The 15,515-nt window shown below is 51.3% G+C and overlaps 1 protein-coding gene across 4 annotated transcripts; it reads right to left on the bottom strand.

Annotated features, from left to right (window-relative positions):
• Positions 1–1,912: 1,912 nt before the first annotated feature.
• Positions 1,913–14,036, bottom strand: PFDN4 (prefoldin subunit 4). 4 transcript variants are annotated; one of them, XR_004984446.2, is made up of 6 exons: positions 8,231–8,536; positions 7,994–8,101; positions 7,070–7,210; positions 5,061–5,100; positions 2,599–2,705; positions 1,913–2,308 (listed from the first exon to the last, which is right to left on the bottom strand). XR_004984446.2 is itself a non-coding variant. In XM_036418912.2 (5 exons), exons 1-4 carry the CDS (start codon positions 8,261–8,263, stop codon positions 2,622–2,624), a joined length of 366 nt encoding a protein of 121 aa, XP_036274805.1. In that variant the 5' UTR covers positions 8,264–8,536; the 3' UTR covers positions 1,913–2,308; positions 2,599–2,621. The 4 variants fall into 4 exon arrangements, 3 of the variants coding, with proteins under 3 accessions (XP_036274805.1, XP_036274804.1, XP_045430430.1); XM_036418912.2 differs by lacking the exon at positions 5,061–5,100; XM_036418911.2 differs by lacking the exons at positions 2,599–2,705; positions 5,061–5,100; positions 8,231–8,536 and adding an exon at positions 13,844–14,036.
• Positions 14,037–15,515: the final 1,479 nt, after the last annotated feature.

Below are 15,515 nucleotides of genomic sequence, written 5' to 3'. Positions count from 1 at the left end.
AAAGCTTTTGTTTAGCTCCAATTGTTTTAAAAAAGTAACACTCTAAAAATAGTGATTGTACATAAAAATCAGGATTCCCATAAAAAATAAACCTGAGTGCCAATGACTGGCTGGAGCAGGATATGAGTGACCTCTTCAGATTCTGTTTACCAACCCTCGGCCACCCAATAAACTTGCTAACAAAAACAAAGAGGCTTTGGGGCACTTCCAAAATAAATTTAAAATGGGAATCAAATATTTCTGACAATCTAGAACTTCACAGGGACACTCGGAAAAACAAGGTGTGAAGTTAGCAATAATGTGTAATATCTGCCCTCCTCCCCAATATTTGTTTTATCAGGTTTATAATATGCTGATAGAATTTTAAATCCCAGCCAGTTACATGACTGTTACATAAGTCATATGCGCCTTCATTGTAAAACCTCTAAAGCAGTGATCGGCAAACTCATTAGGCAACAGAGCCAAGTTAATCAACAGTACAACAACTGAAATTTCTTTTGAGAACCAAATTTTTTAAACTTACACTTCTTCAACATAGACTCACCCAGGGTATATTTTGTGGAAGAGCCACACTCAAGGGGCCAAAGAGCCGCATGCAGCTTGCGAACCGCAGTTTGCCGACCACGGCTCTAAAGGGTTCAGTCAGATCTCCCACCAGCCCCTGCAGACCCATCAGTTTGCACCATCTGAGGCCCTAAAAAAATGATTCTTATGGACTACATCTGGATTCTGGCTGATGTGGCCCAGGGCGGACACCAGCTGGGTTCTGGAGGGGGAACGGGTGGGGTGCAGTCTCGAGCTGTCTCACTGCAGGGATGTCGCAGGCTGTCCGTGCCCCTCTCTGATGAAGGCAGCCCTTCCCTGGGTGAAGGGCGTGGCTGCTCTCTCCCTGGGCCTCTGAGGGCACAGAACGTTCCACCTTTGTAACCTTGGCCCTAGTTTTCTGAAACTGTTCTAACTTAAGTGATAAACTTCCTGCTATAACCTGACATCTCCCCAGTCTCATGCCTCTAAATGAACACTAACCAATGAATGCAAGAAAAAATATCCTTTCACCTGTCATTTTCCAGAATTTGAATATCACTATTTGGGAACATTTTGCAGCAATTTAAAAGTTGCCTTTATGTCATGAAGGATTTTAGAATTCTATCTTTAAGCCTGAACTGTTGCTAAACATTTAATCAAAAAATACAATATGCAATACTTAGTCTTGAAGAATAAAAAATGACATTTCCTCTTAAAATTATGTACACTTAATCCTAGAAATATCCTCATTTTTTATTATGCTCCTCCGACTGGTATTTTGATATATCAGTGCCATCTGCTGGGAAGTTAATATACCATTAGGTTGCAAATCCCAAAACATATGTCTTTTGGGGGGCTGTCCGGCATAAATGTACTCTTTATTTAAGAAAAAAGCCTTATTTTTAAATACACAGCTGCTTAACTTCTATATCATCATCAATATAAACCCCAATTAATTACAAAGCACTAAAATAAAGTCTGAAACATAATTTTTAAAACATACTAAACATTTCTATTGATACATCTCTTGGTTTCTAGAATATTCTTATGTGGTTCTGCTCTACTTTTGTACGAAGCTCAAGTCTCAGCATGAGCTGGCGCTTTTCCAAAGATCCATGATATCTGTATGTAAGAGGAAAGTGAAATATATGTTTATATATAATATATATTGCATGTATTTAAGTAAAATATATACATATTTTTCAGTACATGACAAAGTTTCAGGAGTGAAGTGAGTAGACAGGTATAGGATTAGATCTTTCTGGAATTCCTTCGCCAACTCTAAAAAGCAACTGTAATAGACACATATAAACAACACGTCACAACTATTAAGTTTTCTGATAAAAATTGCAACAGATGTTCTAAATGATAATATAGAAACATAAAAGATTGCTTAACTGAGTTTAATAACATGACATAAAATCCCTACACTTGATAGAATCATTATGCAAAATACATAGATGAATACTGTATTCTTTCAAAAATATAAAATAAATAAGCAAGACATGTGAAAATAGGCAAGTTTCCATTAAATAAATGAAATCTTTTTTAAAAAAGAAAGTTTTGCTTTCCATATCATCTGAAAAAGGAAAATTATCATTTAAACAATATTCAAGTTTATTAAACAAATTTTAAAGGTAATATAAAATGTTTAGCTTTCATCAGCTTCAAGGTTTATGTTGCTCCCAAATTTTGCATATAACTGAACTTTCAAATCTGCTAACACCCGTTGAATGGATTCCACTCTGGATTCTAAGGCATCAATTTCTTCTTGCAAATTTTTCTGGAAAAAATAAATGTTTAAAAACTTAATTCTATTCAATTGGATGATTTCTAGCACCTTTGGCTTAAAAAAAAAAATATTTAGGAACACTTTTAGGTCAGAACTTTCTAAACTTCAACAGGCAGCTACATATATACAATAATACTGATCATTAGATCTCAACCAAAAGTCTGAAAATATGCATTTTTAATTCAGGATCTATATTTGCTTATAAGATAAATCAGCTTGTTTTTCAGTTTTGGTTGATTTCAAAAACATAAGATTAAAAAAAAAAGTAATTTCTAAATTACCATATCTGAATAAACAAAGAACCCTACATAAACATGGTGGCCACTTCTGCTAAACAAGCATGGCTTCTGCCAGAGCCTCTCCAACCGCCCATAAAGTAACTATGAAACTAGAGGAAATGAGACTCAACAAGATGGCGGCATAGGGCAGACACCCGAATGCAGCCTACCACAAGTTTGAATTTAGAACTGAAAAACAGGGGAAACATCACCCTGAGGCGCCGGATGGCTGGCTGAGGGGAGGCTGTACCATCTGGGAAGGAGAGAGAAGGCGCGCTGAACCTCAGGAACTGTAAAGGTACAGAAAACTGTGCGCGCAAAAAAGCGGCCGCAGAGTTCACTGCTGGTTTGCTTGTGGAGAGGGCGGGCCGAGTTTGCTACAGGCTTACTCCCTGTGCGCAGAGAGGGCGGACAGCTAATGCACGGCTGGTCTTGTTCAGGAGGAAAACAGAACCACCCTATTGCGCTGATCGACGGCCCCAGACAGGGAGAGGCCAGACTGTCGGGCAGTGGGCAGATATCTCTCAGAGGTGTGTGAAGCCAGCGGCCAATACTGTGGGACTCAGAAACCAGACCCTCGTAGGGAGGGGCTGAATAAAGCTTGTCTGCACCACCCGAGACTACGACCCATCCAAGTGGAGCACAGAAGCCCTTCCAGTGGCTAGCTTTCTCATTTGCCGCAGGACTCTCCTAGGGAGGGGCAGACAGGAATCTAAAGCTTGTCTGCACCTATACCAAAGAGGTGTGCGCGCCTGCAACCAATTGTGCTGGATTCAACAAAGCTTGGCTGTGCCACCCCAAGACTCCGCCCATCCAAGCAGAATATAAAACCCTCCTAGCTGAGGCACCTCTGATCCTCATAGCCAATTGGCTTGGAGATCAACGCTTCCCAGTGATACCAACAACAAGCAAGGCTTAACAACAAGACTGCACACACAGCCCACAAAGGGCTACACCAAGACTGTCCACCTCAGGTAACTGGGAGGCTGACTCACTGAACCATGTAGGACACCTTAGCACACAAAGCCACCCTACCAACTCAGGGACGCTGTGAAAATGCCCAGACAAGGAAATAGAGCACAAACAAAAGAAATGGAGGAAAAGAAGAGACTGGATATAGAGTTCAAAACCACGCTTATAAGGTTTTTCAAGTATTTCCTAGAAAAGGTCGACAAGACCTATGAGGAGATGAAAAGGGATCAACAAGAACTAATAAGGGATCAACAAGAACTAATAAGGGGTCAACAAGAAATAAAGAATACATTGTCTGAAATAAAAAATATTATAGAGTCCTAAAAACAGAATGGAAGATCGCAAGAATCAAGTCAAAGATTTGGAACATAAAGAACCAGAAGACACTCCTCCGCAGAAGCAAGAAGGCAAGAGAATCCAGAAAGTTGAAGATAATGTAAGAAACCTCTGGGACAACTTCAAGCAAACCAACATCAGAATTATGGGGGTCCCAGAAGATGAGAGAGAGCAAAATATTAAAAACATACTGAAAGAAATAGTGACAGAAAACTTCCCCCACCTGGTGAAAGAATTACACTTACAAGTCCAGGAAGCACACAGAACTCCAAACAAAAGGAATCCAAAGAAGACCACACCAAGACACATCATAATTAAAATTCCAAGAGCAAAAGACAAAGAGAGAATATTAAAAGCAGCAAGAGAAAAGCAGGTAGTGACCTATAAAGGAGCAGCCATACGATTGTCAGCTGATTTCTCAACAGAAACCATGCAGGCCAGACAGGAATGGCAAGAAATATTCAAGGTGATGAATAGCAAGAACCTACAGCCAAAAATAATCTACCCAGCAAAGCTATCACTCAGAATTGAAGGCCAGATAAAGAGCTTCACTAATAAAAAAAAAAGCTAAAGGAGTTCATCACCACCAAACCAGAATTATATGAATTGCTGAAGGGGGTTCTTTTGGAAGAGAAAGAAAATAAAGATAAAAACTATGAACAACAAATATGTAACTATCAACAAGTGAATCGAAAAACCAAGGGAATTAAAAAAAAATCTGATGAACAATATTAACTGGTGAATATAATAGAATCAGAGGTATGGAAGGGGAGTGGACTGACGATTCTTAGGGGAAAAGGGGATAGGGGGCGTGGGAAGAGACTGAACATAAACTGTGCACCTATGGATGAGGACAATGGGGGTGGGGAAAGGGCAGAGGGTGGGGTAAGAACCTGGTGGAGGAGAGCAATGGGGGGGGGGGGAGGGATGAGGAACATTTGTAATAATATGAACAATAAAGATTCATTTAAAGAAAAAAAAAATCAGTCTTTACCTTAAAAAACAAAACAAAACAAAAAAAAAACAAAAAAACAAAAAAAAAAACAAGAAACTAGAGGAAATGACAAAAATTCATGCTACCACCAATAACTAAGAATAACAATTCATAGTCTAAACGGGGCAGAAATGTTCTGAGCCTTTCCCTCTAGATTATGTACTCCATGCAGGCAGGGACCAGGTGTTCTGCTGTCCCTGTACCCAGGAAGTGACAGAAACCAATACAGAGCTTACACTCCATAAATACTTCTAAAAGGAATGAATGAATTGCAAAACAAAGGTTCAATATATGTGTGTGGCAGGGGTGGGGGTGGGGCTGGGGTGGAGGGAGAATGTTCACAACAGTGACAAAAACTTCTCTTGAAATACTTGCAAGCGCGCTTTAGGACGGCTACACAGAAAACCAGAATTACCGTTTCCCTGTGAAAGGGAAGGTTTCAGCGTAACGGGAATCGCCATGTTTCCACACAGACAGACTCAGGAGTGTTAGTTCTACCTGAGGTGTATTAAATGTGCGTTTAAGTCATGAAAAACTGTGCTTTTATGACATTTAAGGCAGGAAGACAAACATTTTAAATAATATTCAAGCTAATTAGGCAACTCTCAAGAGAATTAGAAAATATTTAACTGCTGTCAGCTTCTCATACACAATGTGACTGCCCTCTCAGGCATATCTGGAGGACCCATGAATCGGAAATGAATCTGCTGAGTCTCAAATGCCTCAAACACGTCGACGAACTTACACTCTGACCTAGTAATTACACTTCCCCTATTATTTCCTTAAAGGATTTCCTAAATGTGAGCAAAGATTAAGGTATAAAAATGCTCACTAGAGCATCACTCCAGGAAAACACTGGAAACATTAGGAGGATAGTGAGCTGAGTCAACGTCCACCAACACGGCTTTAAGGTCATCAAACATGGTGTGCTTAACGTCCGTGTTCCCGGCCAGAGCAGGCTCCCAGAGTATCTGCTGGATGAGAACACTAACGGGAGGAGAAAACACTTCCGGGATGTTAACTGACCAAAATGTGAAGCAAAAGAAAGAACGTAAGGGAAAGGCATGGAGATGCTCATCATAGACCGCCACCTCTGGGTAGTGAGTGAGATTACGGGTGGTTTTTCTGTTGTTTTGTAATATCCTGTGCTTTAATTCACAGCGCAAGCTTAGGAATCGCAAGATCACTTGGGAATCCCTGTGACACTTTGAGTTAAGTGTCTAAAGCTCTCTAAGCCTCTATTCTTCAACCCTAACGGGAATAATGGAACCTGTCTCAGAGTCCTTGTCAGGATGAAATAAACACACTTGCAAAGCATTCGGAGCACATGTGGAGCACTATGAGACCCAGGAGATAATAGCCAGCATTCATTATTTTCCCTCCTCCTACATACTACCTAATAAAGAGGGAATATGTTAATTGACCCTCACACCATCACAAAGAAGGTGGTGCTCACAGACAATAAGGAGAATATGCTAATTGACTGCCCTGCCCTCAAAGATGGCAGCACCCACAGCCTATTAGGAGGGAATATGCTAATTGACTGCCCCACCCTGAAAGATGGCAGCGCCCAAAGTCACAAGATGGTGGCGCCTAGTCTCTTCAGCCTTGCCTGGACAGCAGGTGCATGGCCTGCCTCCAGAGTCCTCCAGGCTCCTCCGACCCCCAGCCACCCAGGGCCAGCTGAGGCTTGCGTTGCCGGCAGTGGCAGCAGCAGAGGTGTGATGGGGGGCGTTGCCTTCCCCTGATTGCTGGGTTGCATCCCACCCCTGAGGGCTCCCAGTCTGTGAGAGGGGGCAGGCTGGGCTGAGGGACCCCCTAGTCCAGTGCATGAATTTTCAGGCACTGGGCCTCTAGTGTTCTTTATAAGGATACAAATCATGCCAAGACCGGTTTGGCTCAATGGATAGAGCGTCGGCTTGGGGACTGAAGGGTCCCAGGTTCGATTCAGGTCAAGGGCATGTACCTTGGTTGCGGGCATATCCCCAGTGGTGGGTGTGCAAGAGGGAGCTGATCGATGACTCTCTCTCTCATCAATGTTTCTAACTCTCTATCTCTCTCCCTTCCTCTCCGTACAAAATCAATAAAAATATATTAAAAAAAAAAAAAAAAGGGATACAAATCATAATTTAAGAGTCAGACTTCATCACCCAGCGAAAGACTTCAATATACCTTTGCTTCTTCTAACATTTCTTGTGTTTCTTCTTGAGAATGGCTAATGAAAACATCACCAATTTGATACGGTATCATTAAGCAGTCGTCATCTGCGAGCATGATGTCCTCGCAAGCATCCTCTAAGTTTTGGAGTTGTTTCTGCAAATGCAAAAGAGAACAGCAATGAACAATGTATTCAAAATTCCCCGAAAGAGGCTGTCAGCCCATTTTAATTTGGGGACACCAACCCTCAGAGGGACCTTCGCAAAGGTATTCCCACACTAAAACGAGACTTCCTTCTATTCTAGAAGGCTTCACAAGGAAGCACTTAAGAGCTCACTAACACACTAATCTCCAGATTCTTCCAGATTGCTACAAGCTACTGTGGTGGACAGCAAGGATCTGTGGCCACTCAAAATATCTACCTAACGGTTTCTCACTGTGAGCTCTGCCTTCCTGCGGGAGAAGTAAAGCAAAGGCAAAAGGGAATCTACACTGCTCAGCCGTGCCTGCTGATAGGAAGGAAGCAAAGAACTTGCTTTCCACCAATCTACTGCACTTGAACTGGACTTCAATGAGGGAGCTGCATGAGCAGCTGCTGGGCCTAGGGCCTCCAATTTACAGGGGCAGCTGGGCGGCAGCAGTGTCCTAGGTCTGAGGAGCAGGCAGCTGGCCGTGGACAGCAGCAGTTCCCTCCTAGCCAAGTGTTCTGAGACATGGTTCTGGGACCTGCTCTTGGAACCTCAGCCTCGAGTCCCACCTCTCAACAATCTGTAAGTTTCCTCACACCCTTAAGCAAGGTTTTTCTTCTTAAACTAGAGTAGATTACGTCATCTGTGACAGAGTCCAGAGAGATATAAGCACAAGTTACTGAACTCAGTTTTTAAGAGCCGGTGCATGAAGAACTTTTTTATTCTTAAGTAAGATACGTATCTCCGGTACCTTTTTTACATCTATTTCTTCCTTCAGCTCTGTGATTCTACTCGTATTCCGTGCAAATTTGTTTATCTTTTGTTGATCTTCAAAAGTAACATTGACGTCTTCTGCAGCCTGAAAAGAATTAAATGCCAGACTCTCCTTAGTTTGCTCACTTGGTTATAAAGGAGGAAAGACAAAGGCGTACCTGGTTTCAGTAAGGACCCCAATGACCTGGCTCAGTGGCCACGCCCTACCCCTCGCCTGGTCTCTTATGACCAAAGGCATAAGGTCCATACACTCTGACTTCTCCGGAGGACTAACCAATATGGAGCTCAGTGGTCAGAACAGGAAGGCAGATCCTGAAAGATGGCCCTCCCATCCCAGGCTCTCATCATCCCGCAAACCGCTTCGCACACACCAGACCCAGAGGACATCTTGAAAATGTCCTTTACATCCCCATACATGTCGTTTCGACTTGCACATATTTTCATGAACACGGACGCTGGTAAACACTGGCCTGCAGCACAGAAACCAAAGGCAAGTCCTTATGAAGATAATCCTGGTGTTCAAGTCAACTCCAATTCCCTAAGCCAGTGGTTGGCAAACTCATTAGTCAACAGAGCCAAACTCATAAGTACAACGATTGAAATTTCTTTTTAAACTTAAACTTCTTCTAACGCACTTCTTCAAAATAGACTCATCCACGCCGTGGAAGAGCCACACTCAAAGGGCCAGAGAGCCGCATGTGGCTCGCGAGCCTCAGTTTGCCGATCTCGGCCCTAAGCGAACCGGGCACAGAGAGTTCAGGGGTCCTGCTCTCCCGCAGAGGTCAAGTACTGAGCCCTGAACCTGACTATGTCCTTTCAGGTGCACAGTCACCGCGAAGCACCAGGACCCGGCTTTCCACACACACACACTGGGGCTCACAGCAGTTCCAAATGTGAACCTGAATCATGCTCATCAGTCACAGGCACACGGTTTCCGAAAAGTTGTAGAGAACTGGGCCCTGCTTCCCATCTGTCCAGGACAAGCGCTTCCTTTGGGAGCCCCTCTCGCCCCCCCTCCCCACCCCCCACAGCAGCCCTGCACACACGTGGCCCAGGAGTGCACTTAGTCACGGTGGTTTTCTCATGGGGTTAGGGCTAAGCTGGCATTGGAGGCACAGGGCATGCCACCCAGCGAGTGCCGTGTGCAGACAAGGAGTAGCCGCCCCTCCCTAGCAGCCGTGGCTTCCGTTCTCGTCTCACTGATCTAGAACACGGCTACACTGCCTGCCCTTCATTGTGGCGGGGAGGGCTAATTCTTAATCGGGGCCCGCGGGCAGTGAGGGATCCATTCATCCCCTGAGACTGCAAAATGGCATGTGTAGGATGTGTATGATCTGGAGGGGTCTTCATAGCTCATCAAGATTCTTAAATGAATCCCCACCCCTACCCACAAGGCAGGAACTCCTGCTTTAACAGGAGCCAGCTGTAGTTACTGCGCTCAGAGCCGTGAGAATTCATGAGGAAGGAGTTGTTTGTAGTATGTGAGGCAGCAGAGTGGTGGGAACAAGAGTGGAACCATGGCAAATGCCCCAATTCCCTGGAGCCAGCTGAGGCTTGCCTTCCTTTAGTGAACAGGGGAGCTATGCCCACCTCGGGGGTGACAGCATGAGCACCCAGCCGAGGGCCTGCAGTGGAGTCACCTTCCACTGGGTGCCAGCTGTGCTTTACTATGGAAAGTCCACCAAAAATCACCACACAGGAAGAACACGGCGGAAGATAAAACCAAAATCCCATGCACCCGGAGGTCCCTTTTCTTGAGAACCAGTTTCCCGTGGGGTCCCGGGAGGAGACAAACCAGCCAGCCAGCCTCGCTGGGTTTGGGAGTTGCCAGCAGGTCTCACTGCTCTGAACCGCTGGGAGGAGGAAATGCTGGCCCGTGTCAGGCTGCTGCTATTTTCGTCTTTTAAAGGTGTCTACCGAGTCTCTGACACACAGCTACGCTTTGTATCTTTATTCACCTCCCGGGCACATTCACTTAACCATTACTGAGTGTCTCCTCCGTGCCAGGCTCAGCGAAAGGGGAGGCACAGCCGTGCCCGGGTGCACACTGAGCTTCCGTCTGGGGGAGGACAGCGAAGGCCAGACACCAGGCTTTCTGCGGGAAGGCACACAAGGGATGGCGCCGGGGGGGGGGGGGGGGGGGGAGTGCTGGGGGATGCAGGGAGTGAGGGGCTTCCTGAGGAGGGAGGTGCACAGGTGTCCGCCTGGAGCCCGCATGGCCACGCGCGGTCTTGGGCCACAGGGCTGGAGAGGAGGAACGGCATCTTCTCTGGGACGTCTTCCGGGTCGGCCAGGGCCCAGAGGCAGCACCTACAACCCAGAGGGGCTGCCGGCTGAAACCAATACGAGGGGCTCCCCCAGGCACCCACCCTCGTCAGCCTAGGGGTGCCCCAGGGGCAGAGGGGAAGGCTGTAGCCTGCCTCCCAGGCCTGTTCCCAGCAACGGGGACCCTAGGAGAGGCGATTGCTCCCACCAGCAGGCTCACTAAGGTGAAGAAGAAATCATCCATGTTTTGGCAACACCAACCTTTTCCTACCCTCACGGTTCAAGCTCTCCACCATTCAGACCCTCCTCCTATTCCGGGCACGGGGTCTGGAGGAGAAACTCTCTCCCTGGGATGCCCGCCCCTTCCCCTCCTCCCCGATCCAGCGGCCTGGCCTACACCTGGGACCACACACTGCCTCGCTCCCCACGGGCCCCTCCAGTTCTCATCCAGGCTGGGCTCTCCTGTGTGCCCCCTCCGTGCACGGAGGGCTGGACACTCCTGTGTGAGCCCTCGATGCACGGAGGGCTGGACACTCCTCTGAGCCCTTAATGCACGGAGGGCTGGACACTCCTGTGTGGCCCCTCCGTGCACGGAGGGCTGGACACTCCTGTGTGAGCCCCCGATGCACGGAGGGCTGGACACTCCTGTGTGCCCCCTCCGTGCACGGAGGGCTGGACACTCCTGTGTGAGCCCTCGATGCACGGAGGGCTGGACACTCCTGTGTGAGCCCTCGATGCACGGAGGGCTGGACACTCCTGTGTGAGCCCTCGATGCACGGAGGGCTGGACACTCCTGTGTGAGCCCCCGATGCACGGAGGGCTGGACACTCCTGTGTGAGCCCTCGATGCACGGAGGGCTGGACACTCCTGTGTGAGCCCTCGATGCACGGAGGGCTGGACACTCCTGTGTGAGCCCTCGATGCACGGAGGGCTGGACACTCCTGTGTGAGCCCCCGATGCATGGAGGGCTGGACACTCCTGTGTGAGCCCCCGATGCATGGAGGGCTGGACACTCCTGTGTGAGCCCTCGATGCACGGAGGGCTGAGCACTCCTGTGTGCCCCCTCCGTGCACAGTGGTCCCTCCCGGAGCTGAAGGCCTACAAGGCCCGGAGGCCAGAGGAAATACAACCGCTGTCATCTCCATCCCATACCACTGGGACTGTGCCATATGTCACGCTCAAAAAGCTTGCTGAATGAAAGGAAAAAATATCAGTGACCAAAAATTTGGCAAAATCCGGGATTCCAATCCTCCTCCTCCCGGTTCCGCCACACTGACTGCTCTCTTCACTTCAGCTTCCACACCTGCCAAGCGGGGTGAACCCCAGCTGGCCTCTCCCATGGTGTCCGGGCCACACCTAACCCCGGCCGTTAAACACAAACCAGAGGTGAAGAGGCCCGCACAGAGCCCTCTGGGTGCTCAGGAAGAAGGTAATGGAGGGGACCCGTCCCGGGTGGCCCGGGGTCCCCACGCTGGCCACCCCCTCCGCACGGGCGGGAGAGCAGGGCAGCCAGGCCTCGGGGCCTCGCGGGGGCAGGAGAGCCAGTCCCCGGGGCAGGACCTGGCCGCGGGCACTCGGGGCTCAACCCCCGGCCTGCGGCCATGAGGCCTGGGTTTCCTCCGGCCCCGCTCTGCCTCTGCCCTAGGGGCCTCAGGTAACACCGGGAGGAAGAGGATCTGCCCGAAGGATGGGCGGGGACGTCACGTGTGCGGCCCCCACCCACCCACCCCCCACCCCGACGGCAGGGAAACCTCCCCCACCTGCAGCTGCTGTTACCTCCTCGGTCCCTCCCCCCATCTTATTTTCTTCTATCTTTAGGCATCTGGGGAGACTTACTGGATTGTGGACCCTAAGAGGAGTTCAGTCTGATTTGGGGGAAATAAAAGATAAGTGAACAAGGAAAAGCTGCGCTGGAAGCCAGCTCCGGGCTCCCAGCTGGGTCACCGGCAGGCCCCTGGGGCTGGGGCTCTGCTCCACCTGTAAGGGGGCCTGGCCTGTTCCCACCTGTGAGGGGGCCTGTCCCCACCTGTGAGGGGGCCTGGCCTGTTCCCACCTGTGAGGGGGCCTGTCCCCACCTGTGAGGGGGGCCTGTCCCCACCTGTGAGGGGGCCTGTCCCCCACCTGTGAGGGGGGCCTGTCCCCACCTGTGAGGGGGCCTGTCCCCCACCTGTGAGGGGGGGGCCTGTCCCCACCTGTGAGGGGGCCTGTCCCCACCTGTGAGGGAGGCCTGCTCCCCACCTGTGAGGGGGGCCTGTCCCCACCTGTGAGGGGGGCCTGCTCCCCACCAGTGAGGGGGGGCTGCTCCCCACCTGTGAGGGGGGCTGCTCCCCACCTGTGAGGGGGGGCTGCTCCCCACCTGTGAGGGGGGCCTGTCCCCACCAGTGAGGGGGGCCTGCTCCCCACCTGTGAGGGGGGCCTGTCCCCACCTGTGAGGGGGGCCTGTCCCCACCTGTGAGGGGGGCCTGCTCCCCACCAGTGAGGGGGGGCTGCTCCCCACCTGTGAGGGGGGGCTGCTCCCCACCTGTGAGGGGGCCTGTCCCCACCTGTGAGGGGGCCTGTCCCCACTGTGAGGGGGCCTGTCCCCCACCTGTGAGGGGGCCTGTCCCCACCTGTGAGGGGGCCTGTCCCCACCTGTGAGGGGGCTGCTCCCCACCTGTGAGGGGGCCTGTCCCCCACCTGTGAGGGGGGCCTGCTCCCCACCTGTGAGGGGGGCCTGCTCCCCACTTGTGAGGGGGCCTGTCCCCACCTGTGAGGGGGGGCTGCTTCCCACCAGTGAGGGGGGCCTGTCCCCACCTGTGAGGGGGCCTGTCCCCACCTGTGAGGGGGGCCTGTCCCCACCTGTGAGGGGGGCTGCTCCCCACCAGTGAGGGGGGCCTGTCCCCACCTGTGAGGGGGCCTGTCCCCACCTGTGAGGGGGGCCTGTCCCCACCTGTGAGGGGGGCTGCTTCCCACCAGTGAGGGGGGCCTGCTCCCCACTTGTGAGGGGGGCCTGCTCCCCACCTGTGAGGGGGGCCTGCTCCCCACCTGTGAGGGGGGCCTGCTCCCCACCTGTGAGGGGGGCCTGCTCCCCACTTGTGAGGGGGGCCTGCTCCCCACTTGTGAGGGGGGGGCTGCCCTGCGCGGGTGCGGGGGCGGGAGGGTGGCCGCCGGGGCCTCGGGGCGGCGGGCCGGGCTCGGGCCGGGCCTCCCCGGACGCGGGGCCGCTCTGCTCCCGCAGCGGCGCCCCCTGGGGCAGGTGGCCGACCCCCGGCCTGGGCCGCGGCCTCCGCACCTGCAAAGGGCGGCGCAGGCCCTGCCGGCCCGCGCGGACGGTGCGGGAGAAGCGCCCGGCGTCGCGGCCGGTGGACGTCCGGCTCCCCACGCTCCGCGGCACGCCAGGGCCGCCGGACCCCGTGCTCGGGGCGCCGGGGCGGGCGGGCCTCGCCGCGGGGCCGCCCTCGGGTCCGGCGCTCGGCCCCGGGCCCCACAACGGCCTCGGGGAGGAGCCCCCCGGAGATGCCCGCCCGGCCCCTCGGGGCCCAGCGCCCGCCGCCCGAGCCCCCGCCCGCGAGCGCCCACTCACCGCCTTCTTCATGGTGGCCGCCATCTTGGGACTGGACCACGGCGCGCGGAGGGGGGGCTGAGCCCGCGCGCTCCTCCCCGGCCCCCGCGCACTCCCTGGGGGCCCACAGGCCCCGCAAAGCACACCGCCGCCTCCGCGTCCCCTCCCGCTGGGTCTTGGACGGAGGATGTGGAACGCCTGGAACCGGGGAGGAAACGGACTCTGGGAGGACTTGGTACGATCCAATTAAAGGGACGGGCGCCGCCCTGTGAGCCGACAGAAACTGGGGGGTGTGGCGAACGGCCGCAGCTCCGGCAGCGGCCAGCAGGGGGCGCCCAGCGCAGAGCGGCGGGCCGCTGCCCGCCAGGGTCTGGAGCCAGTGGCAGGAACATTCTTTTTCATCAATCACACAAACGTACAGAGAAACTGACCTACCTTTCCAAAGTCTAATAACCAGTGGCCTTGGCAATAATATGTGACAACATATTCCCTGACAATTCAGACGGTGTAAAGGAGGAAGCACGCCTATTAACCCCGTGGTCGGCAAACTGTGGCTCGTGAGCCACATGCGGCTCTTTGGCCCCTTGAGTGTGGCTCTTCCACAAAATACCTGTTTTATAAACGTAGACTAAATATATTTTAAGTGGACATTGAAAATATCTGACTTAAAGAGAAAACCAGTTTCACTTGCTACAGGAACAGACGGCCTGGGCGAGTCTATTTTGAAGAAGTGGCATTAGAAGAAGTTTAAGTTTAAAAAATGTGGCTCTCAAAAGAAATGTCAATCGTCGTACTGTTGATATTTGGCTCTGCTGACTAATGAGTTTGCCGACCACTGAACTAACCTATTCAACAGCATTATTGAGTGATTACAGGCCACGCTGACACGGTGCCTTCCAATTCCTTTTTGGCCTCCGAATCCCCGATGAACCAGCGAAAGAAAGAAGCCTGGGGTACAAGTGAAAACAACTGGAGGAAGGAAACTCGCCATGAGGGGTGGGCGTTGCAGTTGCCACATGGAAGCTGGTTTAACACATTCCCTTTCACTGGACAATATTAAAACAATGCTTTGTTTAGCTTGAGCTTGTAAAATTCGAGTCCTGGTGGCCATGAGCCTATGTGTACGTCGTCCCCTCCTCTCCTCCTCCCTTCTCCCCCCCCCCCCCCCCCCCCCCCCAGGACCAGAGACTGGAGCAGAGGGCAGTGGAACTACAGAATGGGGGAAAAATAGACAAAATTCCTTGTCCTCATGCAGCTTGCATTCTAGTGACGGGAGACACACCATGGTCAAAACATCGAAGGGAATTAATTATACAGTACGTAAGATGGTGAGTGATATCAATATGTTATTAGTAGTTATAACAAGAACAGATGCAGGAGCAGTAAAAGATGGTCATTACCAGCATGAGAACCCTGTGAGGAAGATGCAAGGAATCAAGTAGTATGTCGATGGAAAAACTGAGCGGAGCAAAAACTCTATCTGAACTGACATGGAGGCTACAAAATTATCCAGACATGCCCCGGCTTAATTTAGGCTGTAACAAAGCGAAAATGAACTATGTTGTTTCATAGCCCTATCTGCATCGGTCCCCCATTCCCTCAACCCCCAAACCCAGCAACATCTGTGCCAGACGCCAGGTCCCAAGACTGCAGGGGGTGCCCAAGGACAGTGGGAGTGTTCCCAGACAGACCC

Source organism: Pipistrellus kuhlii, unplaced genomic scaffold (assembly GCF_014108245.1).
Source record: "Pipistrellus kuhlii isolate mPipKuh1 unplaced genomic scaffold, mPipKuh1.p scaffold_m20_p_6, whole genome shotgun sequence".
In the NCBI taxonomy this organism is placed as follows: domain Eukaryota; kingdom Metazoa; phylum Chordata; class Mammalia; order Chiroptera; family Vespertilionidae; genus Pipistrellus; species Pipistrellus kuhlii.
This window is presented reverse-complemented; position numbering and strand designations above follow the sequence as displayed.